The sequence below is a fragment of the Chrysemys picta genome, chromosome 4 (genome assembly GCF_011386835.1).
Source record: "Chrysemys picta bellii isolate R12L10 chromosome 4, ASM1138683v2, whole genome shotgun sequence".
Taxonomy (NCBI): Eukaryota; Metazoa; Chordata; order Testudines; family Emydidae; genus Chrysemys; species Chrysemys picta.
This window is the reverse complement of record NC_088794.1, coordinates 96,924,346-96,943,018: the sequence shown is the minus strand read 5'-3', so window position 1 is coordinate 96,943,018 and position 18,673 is coordinate 96,924,346. Positions and strand designations below refer to the sequence as shown.

The 18,673-nt window shown below is 37.5% G+C and overlaps 1 protein-coding gene across 3 annotated transcripts in view; it reads left to right on the top strand.

The window, feature by feature from the left end:
- The window catches only part of EIF2AK4 (eukaryotic translation initiation factor 2 alpha kinase 4), a 72,037-nt gene that overhangs the window by 32,948 nt on the left and 20,416 nt on the right, over positions 1-18,673 (top strand). For all 3 annotated transcript variants that reach the window (XR_010600650.1, XM_008163160.4, XM_042841809.2), the window contains exons 14-23: positions 1,344-1,427; positions 3,576-3,698; positions 4,102-4,206; positions 5,000-5,060; positions 6,026-6,105; positions 11,831-11,932; positions 12,558-12,608; positions 13,980-14,216; positions 14,841-14,916; positions 16,794-16,915. Coding sequence is in view for 2 of the 3 variants with exons in the window: in XM_008163160.4 (XP_008161382.1) it covers positions 1,344-1,427; positions 3,576-3,698; positions 4,102-4,206; positions 5,000-5,060; positions 6,026-6,105; positions 11,831-11,932; positions 12,558-12,608; positions 13,980-14,216; positions 14,841-14,916; positions 16,794-16,915 (1,041 nt within the window). In the remaining variant the exon portion in view is untranslated. The remainder of the gene's footprint in view (positions 1-1,343; positions 1,428-3,575; positions 3,699-4,101; positions 4,207-4,999; positions 5,061-6,025; positions 6,106-11,830; positions 11,933-12,557; positions 12,609-13,979; positions 14,217-14,840; positions 14,917-16,793; positions 16,916-18,673) is intronic.

Below are 18,673 nucleotides of genomic sequence, written 5' to 3'. Positions count from 1 at the left end.
GAGCTGCTTTTAGATGGTATAAAACAAAGATTTTTATTATAGTTCTAGTAGTTCTTAATTTAACAATTGAAATGGGGGGAAAGATGATATTAATCAGAATAATGTGATTTTTTTTTTTTTAAGGTCCAACCCCTTACCACTTGCTGCATGAAATAATTACAACATCTCAATGGAGTATCACTAAAAAGCTGTCAAATATCAGGGGGTAGCCGTGTTAGTCTGTAGCTACAAAAACAACATGGAGTCTGGTGGCACCTTAAAGACTAACAGATTTATTTGGGCGTAAGCTTCAGATGTATCTGAAGAAGTGAGGTTTTTACCCACGAAAGCTTACGCCCAAATAAATCTGTTAGTCTTTAAGGTGCCACCAGACTCCATGTTGTTTTTGTAGCTACAGACTAACACGGCTACCCCCTGATATTTGACAGCTTTTTAATGATACTCCATTGAGATGTTGTAATTATTTCATGCAGCAAGTGGTAAGGGGTTGGACCTTAAAAAAAAAAAATCACATTATTCTGATTAATATCATCTTTCCCCCCATTTCAATTGTTAAATTAAGAACTACTAGAACTATAATAAAAATCTTTGTTTTATACCATCTAAAAGATGTATCTGAAGAAGTGAGGTTTTTACCCACGAAAGCTTACGCCCAAATAAATCTGTTAGCCTTTAAGGTGCCACCAGACTCCTTGTTGTTTTTACTAAAAAGCTGGTGTTCCCAGTTATTTTGTAGCAGACAGCATATGTCTCTAGTTCTAATGGTTGACAGGATATTTGACCTTAAATCTATCACTCTTTCCTCCTTCTATTTGTGCTCTTTTGGCACTGTGGACATCTTGTATCAATATAGTTTTCAGTTACTAATTTTGATATGGGTTAAAAACACAAACTCCAGTGCAATGCATTTTGTTCACTAAAGAATAGACTTTTTGTTGGATTTTGTAATATATTTATTAGTTGTATGTTATAGTTCACTGAACTGTATGGTAACATTTTACTTTTCTAAGTATATTACCCGTGCTTATTTTCCACAAATAATTTTTTTCCAAGATAAGGTAGTTTGAGGTTCAGATTAAATACAGATATTCCACTGTGTACCCTTTCTCTATTACTTGGTAATGATAAAAATATTCATTAATATTTTGAAAATGAAGCAGTGTTAATGGATAGATAAGGTACGACACTTCTTCCTGTCTTACTATGCTCAAAATTCAGCCATAGAAAGTCACAATACAAGAATGTATTCTGGCCATCCGAAAATGATTTGATGATTAAGGAACTGGACCATTCTGTATTAGCTTAACTGTTTGTTTGTTTGTTTGTTTGTTTCTGTGGTGTAGGATGAAGAATGCCATCAAAAGAATAGTCACAGTAAAGAAGACTCCTCTTCAGTGGTTCAGACAGTACACTGTCTGTTCATTCAGGTTAGACATCTGATGTGGGTGGTATTTGGTTATGGAGAATAGCAAGGTTATTAGATAAACCATACATTGTGTAAACATAAATTAATTGCTTTCTCTATGTAGCTGGGCAAGTAACCAAACAGAATCAGATGGCTGAAATGAAACTCTGAAGATTAAGGTTTCTTTAATATATAAAACTAGGATGTTTTTTAAAAAGGCCTGGCCACTTAATGTATGTATTCTTGTTATGGAAAAAAGAATGTGAAATACATCGAACCCGTCGACGTAAATACAATACGTTGACTTTTTAAAGTCTTTATCTAAACTGAAAGGAGCCAACTGAAGTCTGTGGTCACTGGAACTGGAAAGCCCTGCCTATGTAGCACTCAATAATCAAAGAGTGGAAACAATTTCCACTAGACAGTGTGACATCACTTTTGCTTATCATCTTCACTAGTAGTGATTTGCCCTGCCCTGATTGATGGGAAAGGGATACATGGGGCATATGCTGGGAAGAAAGATGACCCCTAATGAAGTAGAGCTGAACACTCCCACTTGAAGTTGTTGCTGTTACCTGTGATGAGATGAGATTAGGGACAACCCCTTGGCACATACTTAAGAGTGGTACAAAAGAAGCGTAATTCTTGGATGCCTGGGACAACTCTGCCTCCTTTTTTTTTAAAAGAATTATGATCAGCCTTTACTTTAGCAGGATTTTTAAAAAGCAGCCTCATCACAAGCAGTTGCGTACATTGAAAAATAGTAGGAAAGTATCTGATATATTTTTAAGCTTTTTGTCATGTGATTTACTAGATGAGAAAAAGGAGCAATAGAATCATGGAATCAGTCAGCTCTCTCAGGACCACAGTTAAGGAATCACTAGGTTAAGGGGCTTTACAAAGCAGTAAGTTAGACACTGTAGTACCAGTATGTATGTCAGCAAACAAAACAGGCATTGTAGGTTCAGCAATATCTTGCTCACCACCTTGAACATTAGATCACTTAAATGGAGGGAATGTTAACCAGGGCATGAGGGTTATCCCCTAGTTTTTGGAAGGATGGAAATCATTTGGGGATATTGAATTTCCAATTAGGCTGACAAAAAGGGTCTCTCTTTAATGTCTCATCACAATATCCCCCATTGTACCACAACTGCTGTATGGATTAACTTGGATCCCAGTATGGGACTTGAACATACACCTCTACCTCGATATAACGTGACCCGATATAACATGAATTCGGATATGACGCGGTAAAGCAGTGCTCCGGGAGGGTGGGGCTGTACAGTCCGGTGGATCAAAGCAAGTTCAATATAACACGGTTTCACCTATAACGCGGTAAGTTTTTTTGGCTCCTGTGGACAGCATTGTATCGAGGTAGAGGTGTACTATGTTCACTTTCACTTCCAAAGATGAAAATCAAATTTCATAAATGTGAATACTTCAGTGTTCTCTTCAAAGCTACCACATTATGTGTTCAGTTAATTAAGAAAATGTAATAATTAGAAAACTATTATACAGTTATAATAGAAAATCCAAAAACTGAGTTTTTTGAAAGCGCTAAAAGCCTCATGCTTCAGTACGTAATCCAGTCTGTAGTTGTTAAGGGTTAGGAGAAGATTTCACTGAGAGTCAGACTATCCTACGTATACCTTTCTCTAAGGCATCTGATGCTGGCCACCGTTGAAGGCAGGGTACTGTACTAGATGGACTTCTGGTCTTCTCTGGTATGGCAATTCCTGCATGTATTTACATATATACATTGTTTTCATACAAGCAGTTAAAGACCTAAGCAAAATCAACCCAGAAATATTTTAAAAGCCAATTTTAAACTAGCATTTTTTCTAGACTAGAGTTCCACTAGGTGTTTTTTGTTGCTTTTAAATTAGAGGTCAGGGAGGTGTTGGTTTTTAAGTGTTTGTTAGTACAGAAATGATGGAAGTTGTGATAATATCCATAGATGACAATAAAAAATTTTTCTAGTAGAAATACTTCTCACAGAAAATTCCAGATTGTTCAACATCACAGTTATGGAGATACGGTGTTTACAAGTTGCTCTTGACTGTGTTTGGTTGTAGTACAGAGCTGAGTATTAACATATTGACAGAGGAAATCTTCTGACAATTTTTTTCTTAACTGCAACCATCTCTCTCTTTCCTTGTGTCTGAAGATGGAGTATTGCGAAAAGAGCACATTACGGGACACTATTGACCAGGGATTGTATGAAGATACTAGTCGGCTTTGGAGACTTTTCCGAGAAATTTTGGATGGATTAGCTTACATCCATGAGAAGGTCAGTAAATGTTACAATATCTACACTCGTTAGCAACTGTCAAATCTATACAATGATTTTTCTTGTTTCACACCCATTTTTATAAGGTTCTGGAATAGTGTATCATAAACCTGCACTGGTGTTTTTAAATTGCTCTAGACTTGTTTTATTGTTACCACAATTTAGTTAGTTTTAAAATACCTTATTGGGTATATATTGTCACTTAACATTATTTTTAGCTGTTTTTAGCACCTTCAAATATTTTCCCAGTATCAATCACTGATGAATTAGTGGAATGGGTTGGTACTGTATATAGAACCAAAAAGGGAGTCCCTTTCCGATACTGTTCTATAGCCTGGAAGGAATTTTTCTCTCAACCACTCTAATTCAAACTTTTTTTTTTTTTTTTTTACTGTGTTAACAGGGAATGATTCACAGAGATTTGAAGCCTGTGAACATTTTTTTAGATTTTGATGATCATGTGAAAATTGGTGATTTTGGTTTAGCTACAGATCACCCAGCATATGCAGTAAGTATTACATAAAATTAAGCTTTGCAACACATCATCTAGGCCATTACAGAAAGCGAATGAAATAATTTTAATTTGGTACAGGAGTAACATGTAAAAGAAAAATGTCAATAAAACCTAACGTTGTTCAGCAGATTTAAATGTGCAGTCCATAATTCCTTTATCATTTCACTATTGCATATTCTAGTGTAGGATTATAAATTGTATAAAAGCATTTTCTGTGTTTACACATACATATGCCAAAGGGTTAAATACATTTCACACTCATTAACTGGTTAAAGTGTTGTCTAGAATTGTGGTAGTTGATCTTTAGAAGTTTAAGCCAAACATTTTAAACTTAGGCTTGGTCTACACTAAACCCCCAAATCGAAGTAAGGTACACAACTTCAGCTACGTGAATAACGTAGCTGAAGTCGACGTACCTTAGTTCGAACTTACCGCGGTCCACACCCGACAGGCAGGCTCCCCCGTCGACTCCGCGTACTCCTCGCGGCGAGCAGGATTACCGGAGTCGACGGGGAGCACTTCTGAGTTCGATTTATCACGTCCAGACAAGACGCGATAAATTGAACCCAGAAGTTCGATTGCCTGCCGCCGAACCAGCGCGGTAAGTATAGACAAGCCCTGAGGTGCCAAAAGTTACAGACTTGTATTTATATTTGAGAATAGAGGCTAATAAATAATGAAAATGCTTTATTCTGAATAAGTCTTTTCAGTTAAGTCACTATATTCATTGCAATCATGAAAATTATAAAATATCTGACCTTTGCGTGTGTTTACTTTTCTGTTTCAGGCGGACACCAAACAAGGAGAAGATCATTCAGGAAGCCATCTGGCCAAATCTGACCCTTCAGGTAAGTGCAAAAAATATTGTTTACTCTAACTGGTGCCAAGAAAAATTGTACATCCAACAGTCTTGCTTTCTGTACCCAAATGGAGTGAAATCTGCCCCCTCCTGTGCAAAACAAAAGGCCCCTTCTATATTCAGTTTTATTTATTTATTTTATTTTGCACCACAAAAAAAACGTGTGTGTGTGTGTGTATGTATATGTATACGTGTGTGTGTATATATATATATATAATATATAGTTTCCAAATCATCTGGCTTTGGGTAGGGATGTCTGCCTCTACTTCATGTTATGAGCTGGAATAGCAGCTGCTTTCCTTCCATACCCTTTTTGCCAGGAGGTCATTGCCACTTGATCTACATAAAAGTGAATTCACTCTCTCTTAACCTAACTCTATAGATCAGGGCAGATCCCATCTCTGACCTGCATGGGTTGCAGAGATTCCTGTGTGGACACTCTGCCTATACTTTCTCCCACCTGAATATAATGAGAATTAAATTTGGTTGTGACTCTAGTCTTAGTACACCTCTACCCCAATATAACGCGACCTGATATAACACGAATTCGGATATAACGCGGTAAAGCAGTGCTCCGGGGGGGCAGGTCTGCGCACTCCGGCGGATCAAAGCAAGTTCAATATAATGCAGTTTCACCTATAACGTGGTATGATTTTTTGGCTCCTGAGGACAGCGTTATTTCGAGGTAGAGGTGTATTAACATACTGTGTCACAGTATCATAATGGAATCCCATAAAGACAGGGTGATTGGCATACAAAAAGGAGACATGTCCAAGTTATGCCTGTTTTGTCTACAAATATGTAGGATATTTCACTCCTCAACTTTCACAAAGACCGAATTCCCATTTAAAGAAGAGTTTAAAAAAAACAAACAAACTACATTTTCTTAACCATTAGATGCTGTATTCCACTTGCAGGCTCTGTGAAACTAGTAACTCTTTTATATCCATACAGATAATTTGACAGGGATGGTTGGCACTGCACTATATGTGAGCCCTGAAGTCCAAGGAAATACTAAATCTTCATATAATCAGGTAATATTAATAGGACTTAATACAAGGGCATTTCGAGAGAATATCAGTAGAGGTTTCTATTTTGAGTTGCATAATGTATGATCTTCACCTGTTGTAAATAAGATCTGACCATCCATAGACTGTCCAGTGATCTAAATGTAAAGGCTTAAAATGCCACGGGTCCTTAATATACAGTAATTTTAAAAAATGTACACAGTACCCATTTTTAATGTGATTAGTTGGGTAAGTTCATTATATTGATAAAATCAAGACACTAATCAAAGTTAGGGACACTTCAAAAACATTTATCTCTTTAGAAGTAAGATTTGTTATCACTTGTTTACAGAAATATCAATTTTATATTGCTAAATTTGCTTGCTAAATTTGCATGTAGGTTGCATTTTCCTTGTTTGTTTGTTTTGTTTTGTTTAAAGTTTGTCATTCAAAAATATTGCATTATTTCATATACTTTCTGCAAAATTCACAGTTAACAGATTTTCAGTTAATTTCTGTTTTCACTCAAGTTACTGCAGAGAATCATAGAATTGTAGGATTGGAAGGGACCTTAAGGGGTCAGCTAATCCAGTCCCTTGCACTCATGTAGGGTGACCAGATGTCCCAATTTTATAGGGACAGTCCCGATTTTGGGGTCTTTTTTCTTATATAAAAAGAAGAACAGGAGTACTTGTGGCACCTTAGAGACTAACAAATTTATTAGAGCATAAGCTTTAGTGGACTACAGCCCACTTCTTCGGATGCATATAGAATGGAACATATATTGAGGAGATATATATACACACATACAGAGAGCATAAACAGGTGGGAGTTGTCTTACCAACTCTGAGAGGCCAATTAATTAAGAGAAAAAAAACTTTTGAAGTGATAATCAAGATAGCCCAGTACAGATAGTTTGATAAGAAGTGTGAGCATACTTACAAGGGGAGATAGATTCAATGTTTGTAATGGCTCAGCCATTCCCAGTCCTTATTCAAACCGGAGTTGATTGTGTCTAGTTTGCATATCAATTCCAGCTCAGCAGTCTCTCGTTGGAGTCTGTTTTTGAAGTTTTTCTGTTGTAATATAGCCACCCGCAGGTCTGTCACTGAATGACCAGACAGGTTAAAGTGTTCTCCCACTGGTTTTTGAGTATTTTGATTCCTGATGTCAGTTTTGTGTCCATTAATTCTTTTGCGTAGAGACTGTCCGGTTTGGCCAGTGTACATGGCAGAGGGGCATTGCTGGCACATGATGGCATATATCACATTGGTAGATGTGCAGGTGAACGAGCCCCTGATGGTATGGCTGATGTGATTAGGTCCTATGATGATGTCACTTGAATAGATATGTGGACAGAGTTGGCATCAGGGTTTGTTACAAGGATAGGTTCCTGGGTTAGTGGTTTTGTCCAGTGATGTGTGGTTGCTGGTGAGTATTTGCTTTAGGTTGGGGGGTTGTCTGTAAGCGAGGACAGGTCTGTCTCCCAAGATCTGTGAGAGTGAAGGATCATCTTTCAGGATAGGTTGTAGATCTCTGATGATGCGCTAGACACAATCAACTTCGGTTTGAATAAGGACTGGGAATGGCTGAGCCATTACAAACATTGAATCTATCTCCCCTTGTAAGTATGCTCACACTTCTTATCAAACTGTCTGTACTGGGCTATCTTGATTATCACTTCAAAAGTTTTTTTTCTCTTAATTAATTGGCCTCTCAGAGTTGGTAAGACAACTCCCACCTGTTTATGCTCTCTGTATGTGTGTATATATATCTCCTCAATATATGTTCCATTCTATATGCATCCGAAGAAGTGGGCTGTAGTCCACGAAAGCTTATGCTCTAATAAATTTGTTAGTCTCTAAGGTGCCACAAGTACTCCTGTTCTTCTTTTTGCGGATACAGACTAACACGGCTGCTACTCTAAAAACTTTCCTTATATAGGCTCCTATTACCCCCCACTCCCTGTTCCAATTTTTCACACTTGCTGTCCGGTCACCCTACACTCATGCCAGGACTAAGTATAATCTAGACCATCCCTGACTGGTGTTTGTGTAACCTACTCATAAAAATATCCAATAATGGAGATTCCACAACCGCCCTGGGCAATTTATTCCAGTGCTTAACCACCCTGACAGCAAGTTTTTCCTAATGTCTAATATAAACCGTCCTTGCTGCAATTTAAGCCCATTGCTTTTTGGTCTATCCTCAGAGGTTAAGGAGAATAATTTTTCTCTCTCCTCCTTATAACAGCCTTTTATGTACTTAAAAATTGTTATCATGTTCTCACTCAGCCTTCTCATCTCCAGACTAAACAAACCCAGTTTTTTCAATCTTCCCTCATAGGTCATGTTTTCTAGACCTTTAATAATTTTTGTGGCTCTTCTCTGGAATTTCTTCAATTTGTCCACATCTTTCCTGAAATGTGGTGCCCAGAATTGGACACAGCATTCCCGTTGAGGCCTAATCAGAGTAGAGCAGAAGAATTACTTCTCGTGTCTTGCTTTCAAAACTGCTGCTAATACATCCCAGAATGATGGCTACTTTTTTTTTTTTTTTTTTTTTTTTTTTTTTGCAACAATGTTACACTGTTGACTCATATTTAGCTTGTGGTCCACTATGACACCCAGATCTCTTTCTGCAGGACTCCTTCTTAGGCAGTCATTTCCCATTTTGTATGTACTCCTAAGTGGAGTACTTTGCATTTGTTCTTATTGAATTTCATCCTGTTTACTTCAGACCATTTCTCCAGTTTGTCCAGATCATTTTGAATTTTAATCCTATCCTCCAAATCACTTGCAACCCCTCCCTGCTTGGTATTGTCCACAAACTTTATAAGTGTACTCTCTATGCCATTATCTAAATCATTGATGAAGATATTGAACAGAACCGGACACGGAACTGATCCCTGCAGGATCCCATTCGATGTGCCCTTCCAGCTTGACTGTGAACCACTGATTACTCTCTGGGAATGGTTTTCCAACTAGTTATGCAACCATCTAGGTAGCTCCATCTAGGTTGCATTTCCCTAGTTTGTTTATGAGAAGGTCATGTGAGACAGTATCAAAAACCTTACTACAGTCAAGATATACCACATCTACCACTTCCCTCCATTCACAAGGCTTGTTAACCTGTCAGAGAAGGATATTAGGTTGGTTTGACGTGATTTGTTCTTGACAAATCCACTCTCACCGTTACTTATCGCTTTATTATCTTTTAGGTGTTCGCAAATTGATTGCTTAATTATTTGCTCCATTATCTTTCCGGGTACTGAAGTTAAGCTGACTGGTCTGTAATTCCCTGCGTTGTCCTTATTTCCCTTTTTATAGATGGGCACTATGTTTGTCCTTTTTCCAGTCCTCTGGAATCTCTCTCTTGCCTCTATTTTTGCCAAAACCATTTTCATCCACTAAATAAAATTTACTTTGGGGCTGAAAATTGAACTTCGCCAGCCACTGTGGGTACATCTATACAGCAGAAAAAAACTCATAGCAGTGAGTCTCAGAGCCCAGGTCAACTGACTCAAGCTCATGCTAAGGGACTAAACATAGCAGTGTAGGTGTTCCCACTTGGGCTGGAGCCCAGGCTCCAAGGCCCGGTGAGGCAGGAGAGTCTCAGAGCCCAGGCTTCAGCCTGAGCCTGAACAGCTAAACTGCTATTTTTAGCCCCACACATGAGCCCAATGGGCCCAGGTCAGTTGACCTGGCTGAGACTCGCTGGCACAGGGGTGTGGTGTTTTGTTTTGTTTTGGTTTCTGCTGCGTAGCTGAGTTGCTATCGCAGTATTAGCATTCATCTTGCAATAATACACATTCTTAATCAGAAAAGATAATTCTGTATACTGTAACACCTCTCTCAAGTGTTAGGATGAAGCTTATATGGGGTGGGGGGGGGCAGGGGAATTCTCAGTGAGGTAAAATGGTCCCAACTTACTGGTCTACTAGACTCCTAGTGTTTTATGATTTTTTGGTGTGTATTTTTTTTTCTGCTAAACTAGAAAATTTAACTAAAAGATGGACATGTGTGTGTCAGGTTACCTACATACACACAGTTAAAACCCTATGATTTCAGTGCATAACTACAGATTTATGATTTTTCTGGACCTAATGCATCAGTATCCGATAATGATCAATGCCACTTAGTATTTGAAACTTGAAGGTGAAACTGCCCTCCTGCCACATCCCAGGTTTCTGGCATTGCTGGCAGTATGTACTACATAGGCATTTTTAGAGACTGATATTTGTTTACTTTTTTGCATTTCTCTCAGGTTAGACAATAAATATAGATTGGCCAGTTTGACTTGTGTTTAACCATTTTACCATATGTTTGACTTGGTTTCACATACAGTAGCACGCACTGCTGTCACATTTAGGTTTAAAACACTGCAGGAGAATATTTATTTGTTCAAAATTCTGTTTATATTTAAATTAAAAAAACAATTCATGGAAACGTTTCTTTGTCTAAGTTTTTGTAAAAGCTTGACAAAATAGACTTATTGCCCAAAATTTGGCCAATGTTATCAACTGATATATTTTCATTAAGGAAAATCCTCGAGAATTAGGAAAGACTATCAATATTCCCCCCCAAAAAAGGGAGATTTGGGGGGGAGGGTTAATAATGTACTGTGGTGAAAAATCGTCTCCTAAAAGCAGCTCCAAAATACTTGTTGAAATCCTCTAACTTTTATAGGGCTACTTTCTGAGAGGTGCTACAACTTTTGCTGGAATCAATGAGAACTGCAGATGACTGGTCCCTCTTGAGATGTGGTCTATAGTTTTAGTCATGCTAGTTAGAAAATGCTTTGTTACCAAAATGCGTTTCAGTGAAATATATATTTCCCATAATTCCATTTTAGACCGGATATATTCATATGAAAAAATGTACATGTCCAAAAATGGGTTTGCACTGTGTCCTTGGCCTACTTTAATCACTCACATAGTAGGACTAAACTATGAGAATGTATGATGAGGCTAAAGAATAGGCAAACCGCTAGCTTGAGAAAGTGAAAATATAATTGCTAATAGGATTGGCAAAAATAGACTGCAGCAGTGGTGACATCAAAAGAGAACAAAAAAAGCAGATGTTTTCTTTTGAGGAAGGGCTAAGTCCTTCTCAGAGCACAGAAGAGCCCACCTGCAAAGGAAGACAAGATGCAGCTCCTTTTAGGTTGGATATTAGGAAACACTATTTCACTAGGAGGGTGGTGAAGCACTGGAATGGGTTACCTAGGGAAGTAGTGGAATCTCCATCCTTAGGTTTTTAAGGCCCGGCTTGACAAAGCCCTGGCTGGGATGATTTAGCTGGTGTTAGTCCTGCTTTGAGCAGGGGATTGGACTAGATGACCTCCTGAGGTCTCTTCCAACCCTAATATTCTATGATTCCTTCTAGGGACTTAAGATAGAGAACAAGTATCAAGAGTAGATAAATTCTTAGATAAACAAAGATCCCGTTTTCATACAAGTGTGATTCGAGAGAAGAAATATTTGGTGCCATGTATAAGCAGAATATTTTCTAAATAGAAATGTTTTCAAAATAAAATGTACTTCCTACCTATCTCATGAGAGCATGGTGAGGATAAAGTACATTAAAGATTGTGAAGCACTCAGGTACTGTAGTAATGGAGGCCATATAAGTACTTAGAATAGAATGGAAAATATGTTCATTTTTGTCTGCTGATAAGTTACTATCATCATGGATCAGAGACACATCTCTTGCAGTTAGATTTACTACTTACTTGATTTTTTCTTCCCTAGAAAGTTGACCTTTTCAGTCTGGGTATAATATTCTTTGAGATGTCCTACCGTCCCATGAGTACTGCATCAGAAAGGATCTTTGTTCTCAGCCAACTAAGACAAGTATGTATAAATGTTGGGGGGTGACGAAGATTGGAGGGGAGGGTCTCCATCAAATATTTCATTGAGTAACGGAGAAGAAAAAAGTATGCAAAATATTAACAGTATGCTTTATATTGCAACCAAATGTTTGAAGGTTTTTTTTATAGTAAGCTAAAGGGAGGAAAATACGTAATTGTCACATGAAGAAAACTGGGGTTTTCTGTATGAACCACATTAACCCACTGTGGTATTTGTCCCCTTCTTGTGACAGGACTATGTATTTGGTTTGAGTAAACTGTTGCCTCTAGGTTAATGGAAGCACAAGAATCCAGAGGCTCAAGCTTTTAGATAAAGAGGTCAATCAGTCCTTCCTGGTTCACACCCAGCAGCTTGTCACACAGAGGGTATGGGGCTGTGGTTGTGTCTTGTAAACTCTTATTATGTGTTACAAAGCACCATATAAATGCTCATGAATAATAATAGAACACTGTCTTGGCAATCTTAACTATAACAGCTAGCTAAATTTTTTTGCTTTGAGTAATAAAAATATCTAGACTTGCTGTTTCTGATATATACATGTGTTAATAAGGTTAGCTTGCTCAAGTTTGCGTCCTTATTCTAATTCAAATATATTTATCTTTTTTAGTCTACTATTGAATTTCCAAAAGACTTTGATGAAGTGAAACATAAAAAGCAGGTAATTTTATAGACATTTTAATTATTAGGTGTTCTCTATTAAGAAATGTTAATGATTATTTTTTCACTTCATTTTAAATTAGTAAGCTCTGCTAAGTCATCACATGACACTGGAACAAAGTAAAAAAAGAAAACTCAAAAGGTTAAAGCAATTAATACAACTGACATTGAAATATATTTAAAACACACAGTTCCTGAGTGCAGTCATAATGGATTAACAAACTGCAGAGTTCGTTGGCGTACCTTTTAAACTCTGAAGGACTATTTTGACTCTAGGCTCAGACAAATTGAAGCTACACTGAACAGCAATTAATTTAACCCTTTGAAAACTCTTTGTTTCAACCATAGTGGGATGTATTGTAGAAAAAAAGGTTTGTAAGGTGAAATGATAGCTATATGTTGTGTCCATGGGCAATGGCCACCAGTGGCCCACTCTGGCAGCCGGAGACAGCTGGAGCTTAGTGGATTCAAATGCTATCTTAGGTTATTTTATAGCCCGTTTCTGGGCTATAAAATAGCCTTTACTCCATGGGCCGGGAGTGGGGTCTGCTGTAGAGATACCATACTCTCCTGTACACCATCTGGAGATTTTCTTTACATTAGGAGAGTCCCTGGGTAGCCAGTAACACCAGCTTTCTGGCTGCTTTGCCCTGCTGAACAGTGATATGGCTCTTTGTTAGAGCATCATAAGAACATCAGAACGGCCATACTGGGTCAGACCAAAGGTCCATCTAGCCCAGTATCCTGTCTTCTGACAATGGCCAATGCCAGGTGCTTTAGAGAGAATGAACAGAACAGGTAATCATCAAGTGATCCAACCCCTGTTGCCTATTCCCAGTTTCTGGCAAATAGAGGCTAGGGTCACCATCCCTATTTATTTTTTCGCAGCAGTTTACTAAAAGAATCCCAATACTTGAAGTTATACCAAATAGCCAACAAACAGAATCTTCATTAGCCAATAAGATTCCTGCTTTTATATCTGTATTTTATAAATCCTTATTGCATGTTTTTACCTGCATATCTTCTATAAATTAATAGTATTTAGTATCATACTTTACATTATATTGAAGTTTTGCATCATTTTGTGTCTGTTATGAAATTATTACACAACATCCCAAGAGTCTTGCCTGGGGGAGGATACGTTTTTAGGGATAATAGTATTCTTACTCTGTTGATATCCCAGTTAAAGATATTCAGAACTAGTGAGGAAAGAATAATTTTTCTCACAAGATTCAAATAGTATCAAAACTTTCTCATACATGAGTATCTTACTGACATGATAATGTAACTGATGATGCTTACTGAGATATTCATAACATGAGATGTTTTTAATAGGAGTTAAATTAGTAATATGTTTTGGTTTAATTTGTAGAGATCGGTTATTACTTGGTTGTTGAACCATAATCCTGCAGAACGACCAACTGCTGTGGAGCTGTTAAAAAGTGAACGCCTCCCGCCACCTCAGATGGAGGAATCAGAACTTCATGAAGTGCTTCATCATACCTTAGCAAATGTAGATGGGAAAGCTTACCGGACTATGATGGGCCAAATATTTTCACAACGCATCTCTCCAGCAATGGATTACACCTATGACAGCGACATGCTGAAGGTTAGTTTTAAATTGATTTTTAATATCTACATTTTCTTGGTTGGAGTTATGACTTAGCTCAAAACCTGTGCTTCATAATGTTTTATCTCAGTGCTTAGTGTCCCTTTACAAACTGATTATTTAATACTATTGGTCTGATATCTCCAATCTAATTCATATCCTGCTCCCCATTTGAATTTCACATACTTAGTGAAGAATTAAACTAAATTTGGCTATGGCAACAAATGGCCACAAACCTGTGTGCATATGATTGCTTCTTACTCTTAGCAATTATAATAGTCATGATACTCACATCTAAATGTCAGTAAAATATTTTTGTTTTGGGGCAACAGCCATTTCTACCCTGTCAGACAATCCCCTTTAATGGCTGCAGTCAATATTCTCTTCTTATTCTAAAACACTTAAAAATGATTGTTCTAAATGTGTTTTGTTTCCTTGTTTCCATTGCACTTTTTAACTATTAATCAGTGTATAATGGGAATATTATGTGTGGAAAGAATAAGGACATTATGTTGTATACAGTGCTCATTGTGGTTTGCTATGGTCATTTGATTCATTTGTTGATGTCTTCTGTATTGGAATATACTTAAGTTCTCCTTATTTTGGGGTGGTTGTTGTTTTCAGGGTAGTTTTTCCATTCGAGCAGCCAAGATACAACAGCATGTATGTGAGACTGTCAGCCGGATTTTTAGAAGACATGGTAGGTTTATGTTCAGATGTTATTGTTCCTTTTGTTTTTTCCTTACTCAGAAAATGGTGTTGAATGGATTTGAGAGATGGTGAAATGTTTTCACTATTAAAAAAATAATCACAAGGTTGCACGGGATGATAGATGCATATTTAGAACTTTGACCTTCATTTTGGCTTCCATAAGAGAAATTGGTTTGAAATCTCAATTATTAATCTACCATAAATGGAATATGATGAGGATTTCAAATCTTAGTCCATGTAAATCTTTTGTCTTTGAATTTATACTAAATGATTTTGTATTGATGACCAATACTTCAGGGCTTTTTCAGGGTAGGGAATGCTATATGAATATTATTTTAGGTTAACATGTAGACCATAGTAAGACAGTGATAGATAAAACTTGCTAAGGCTAGTTCAAAGAAATGAGGTGCCGGGGGGGTGGGGACACCATACAAATGTTGGAAAATTTTGAAACCTTTTCAGTCACATTATAACAATCACTTGTTGAATTTTCCATTAAATTATTTCCAGAAAGCAAAAATCAAATTTTTTAAACATTCAAAATGAGAAAAAAATTGATCAGCTCTCATCATATGGCTAAACTGACCAATCAGTGGAAACCAGAAAATGAGAATCAGAAACCAAAACACATTAAGCCAAACAATCAAATGGCCTACCTTTATTTAATTTAAATAATTTCATACTTTTGAAATTTTTCTTAAACCAACTACTTAGGAGAAATTTAAAGGTTTTCACAAAATATTCCGTTTTTGGTGAACATCTCTAATATTTATACTTGCTGTGGCTGAATCAACATGTACAGATTTTTATGGGTACATACTTCTTTGCTCAAAAGTAATTTTAGAGGTGAAACAAATATTTTCAGGAGAGAGGGAAGGAGGTTTTGATTTATTTATATTGTTATAAGGTTTATAGGATATAGGTCTGATTAGAGGACAGGTAATGTATCTGAAAAGTGCAACAGACTCTGACTTTCAGATCAAACTTGCTCTTTTACAGTTGAAAAGATTTTCTAACTTCTAGCCCTGCAGACTTAACCAGGGATCTTAAGGTCAAGCTGGGTTTGTTCTTACTCACGTATTATAGCAACTAATAAAAATTCTTCATTGGAACTTGACAATAACATTGATTATATGTGAGTTAGAAAATAATCCAACTGGATGTTGTGTATTTGTATGGACATCCAGTAGTAAAAGGATAATATAAATTACTCTAGTCATTAAGGGCAGCAGCTGTGACTTCAAAAACACACAATGAAAAGTGGCATTTTACAAAGTTGTTTTTTCTGATGATAACCCATTTTTAAAGATGGCTTAAAAAAAATAAACAAAGGTGTTAACAGCATTAGCCCAGCGACTGAACCACAAACTTTTGTGCTGCCATGTGGGCCACTCTGTGAGATTCCTAGACTTTGCCTTTCAGTACTTTGGAAGAAGGATCCTCAGCCCACCTTGCTTAGCAGCAACCATACCTGACAAATATAATAGTATTGGCAAGCTTAATGAGACTCTTACCTGTCCTTTTGTAAGCTTTGTGGAAGCTGGAGGTTGAAGAGGGAGGTAAAACTGATGATTTCAGAATTCTGTCTAGGGTATGGAGTTAGTCTGTAGGATTCTGTAATTATCTCACACACCTCTTCTCCCTCTCCTCCCCCTCCCCAAGAAAAAAAATAAAAAAGGTAACACTTAAGTCTATCAGTTTATTCATAGACCCCAAAATTAATCTATTTCAAAAGGTAACAGATTTTAAACAAATATTACTTTAGATTCTTATACACTTGGAGTTTTGATTTTTTTTTTCTTTTTAATGGCTTCTGAAGAGAAGGTGTGACCTCTATTCGAATTGTGTTTTACCAATTTTGCCTAGGAGCTATCAAGCTGCATACCCCACTGCTAATGCCTAGAAATAGGAAACTGTATGACCATAATGAAGCTTCATATTTCATGGATCACAGTGGGATGCTGTTGATGCTTCCTTATGATCTCAGGGTAAGTGGTACCCTTTATACTTTAAGCTAGTAGGTTTGGGGAATGTTGTAGTTTCTATTATTGTCTTTGATTCACTAATCAAGTTTTAGGCACAGTCTTCTACTTCTTTCTCTCAACACTCAGGCATCTGATTGTACAGTGTCAATCTCTTTTTTCCTTGACTGCCAATCTCTCTCCTCTACCCTGAGTTGATGACATTTCCAGAAATGATAGGGAGGATAGAAAAATGGCCACTGGAAAAGAGTAACCTTTGCAAGTTTGCCTTACTTTTTGCATCATAATTGATTTCACCCACAACTCCAAGGAGTGTGTCCAGTCAGAACTGTGCCTGCATTGGTCTCCACGTGTAAGCATCACACCAGTCACAAAAATGAACTACCAAGAGTGGAAGTACACTGAATACAATGAAAACATTGCTACTTTTTCCACACTTAAACACTTCTTAAAAAAACAAATTTAAGAAAAAATGCTACACCACAAATATAGTGGATGACGGTGTTGTAGATTTTTTTTTTCACTTATGCACATGTGAGGGAAAAGACTTCATAACTCACTTTTTAACGGTCCCTTCCTTCACACTTGTGACCCAGTGAGAATAACAGCATCCCACTTCCTTTCCTCTTCAGAAATTTGCCTACACTATGTGTGTAACTGCCATTGCCCTAATGTGGCTACTGCCTATATTGCCTATTTGGTCATTTTACCTTCCTATATACTCTCAGAAATAGTCATTGTCCTGGCCACAGCAGGAGAAAGACAGGAGGCAATGGATCATAGGAACTAGGGGTGCTATTGCACCTCCAGGCTTGAAGTGGTTTCCATCATATACAGGGTTTACAGTTTGGTTCAATGGCTCTGAGCACTCCCACTATACAAATTGGTCCAGCACCCCTGCAATGGATGTGGTTTAATTAGGCTGCAAATTTATTCAAACTTCACATATCTGGGAATACAGTGAAGGATGTTAGTATAATTGTTTCTGCCTATTTGGAGGAACTGCTGTCAGCCCATCCCCTTCTCAGCCTGGTCCCAGCCCATTTCTGGGAACCTGCTACCCTCCCCGTCTGTGAGTGTGAAAGGGCTGGAAAAGAGGGGGGTTGTCTCCCTGCTGTACCAGACATTAGGATGATGTCTAAACTGCTTGCAGATGATAGTAAACTGCTCAAGATAGTTAGGACCAAAGCAGACTGTGAAGCACTTCAAAAAGATCTCACAAAACTAAGTGATTGGGCAACAAAATGGCAAATGAAATTTAATGTGGATAAATGTAAAGTAATGCACTTTGGAAAAAATAACTCCAACTATACATACAATATGATGGGGGCTAATTTAGCTACAACAAATCAGGAAAAAGATCTTGGAGTCATCATGGATAGTTCTCTGCAGATGTCCACGCAGTGTGCAGAAGCGGTCAAAAAAGCAAACAGGATGTTAGGAATCATTAAAAAGGGGATAGAGAATAAGACGGAGAATATATTATTGCCCTTGTATAAATCGATGGTATGCCCACATCTTGAATACTGCGTACAGATGTGGTCTCCTCATCTCCAAAAAAGATATACTGGCACTAGAAAAGGTTCAGAGAAGGGCAACTAAAATGAGGTTTGGAACGGGTCCCATAGGAGGAGAGATTAAAGAGGCTAGGACTCTTCAGCTTGGAAAAGAGGAGACTAAGGAGGGATATGATAGAGGTATATAAAATCATGAGTGATGTGGAGAAAGTAGATAAGGAAAAGTTATTTACTTATTCCCATAATA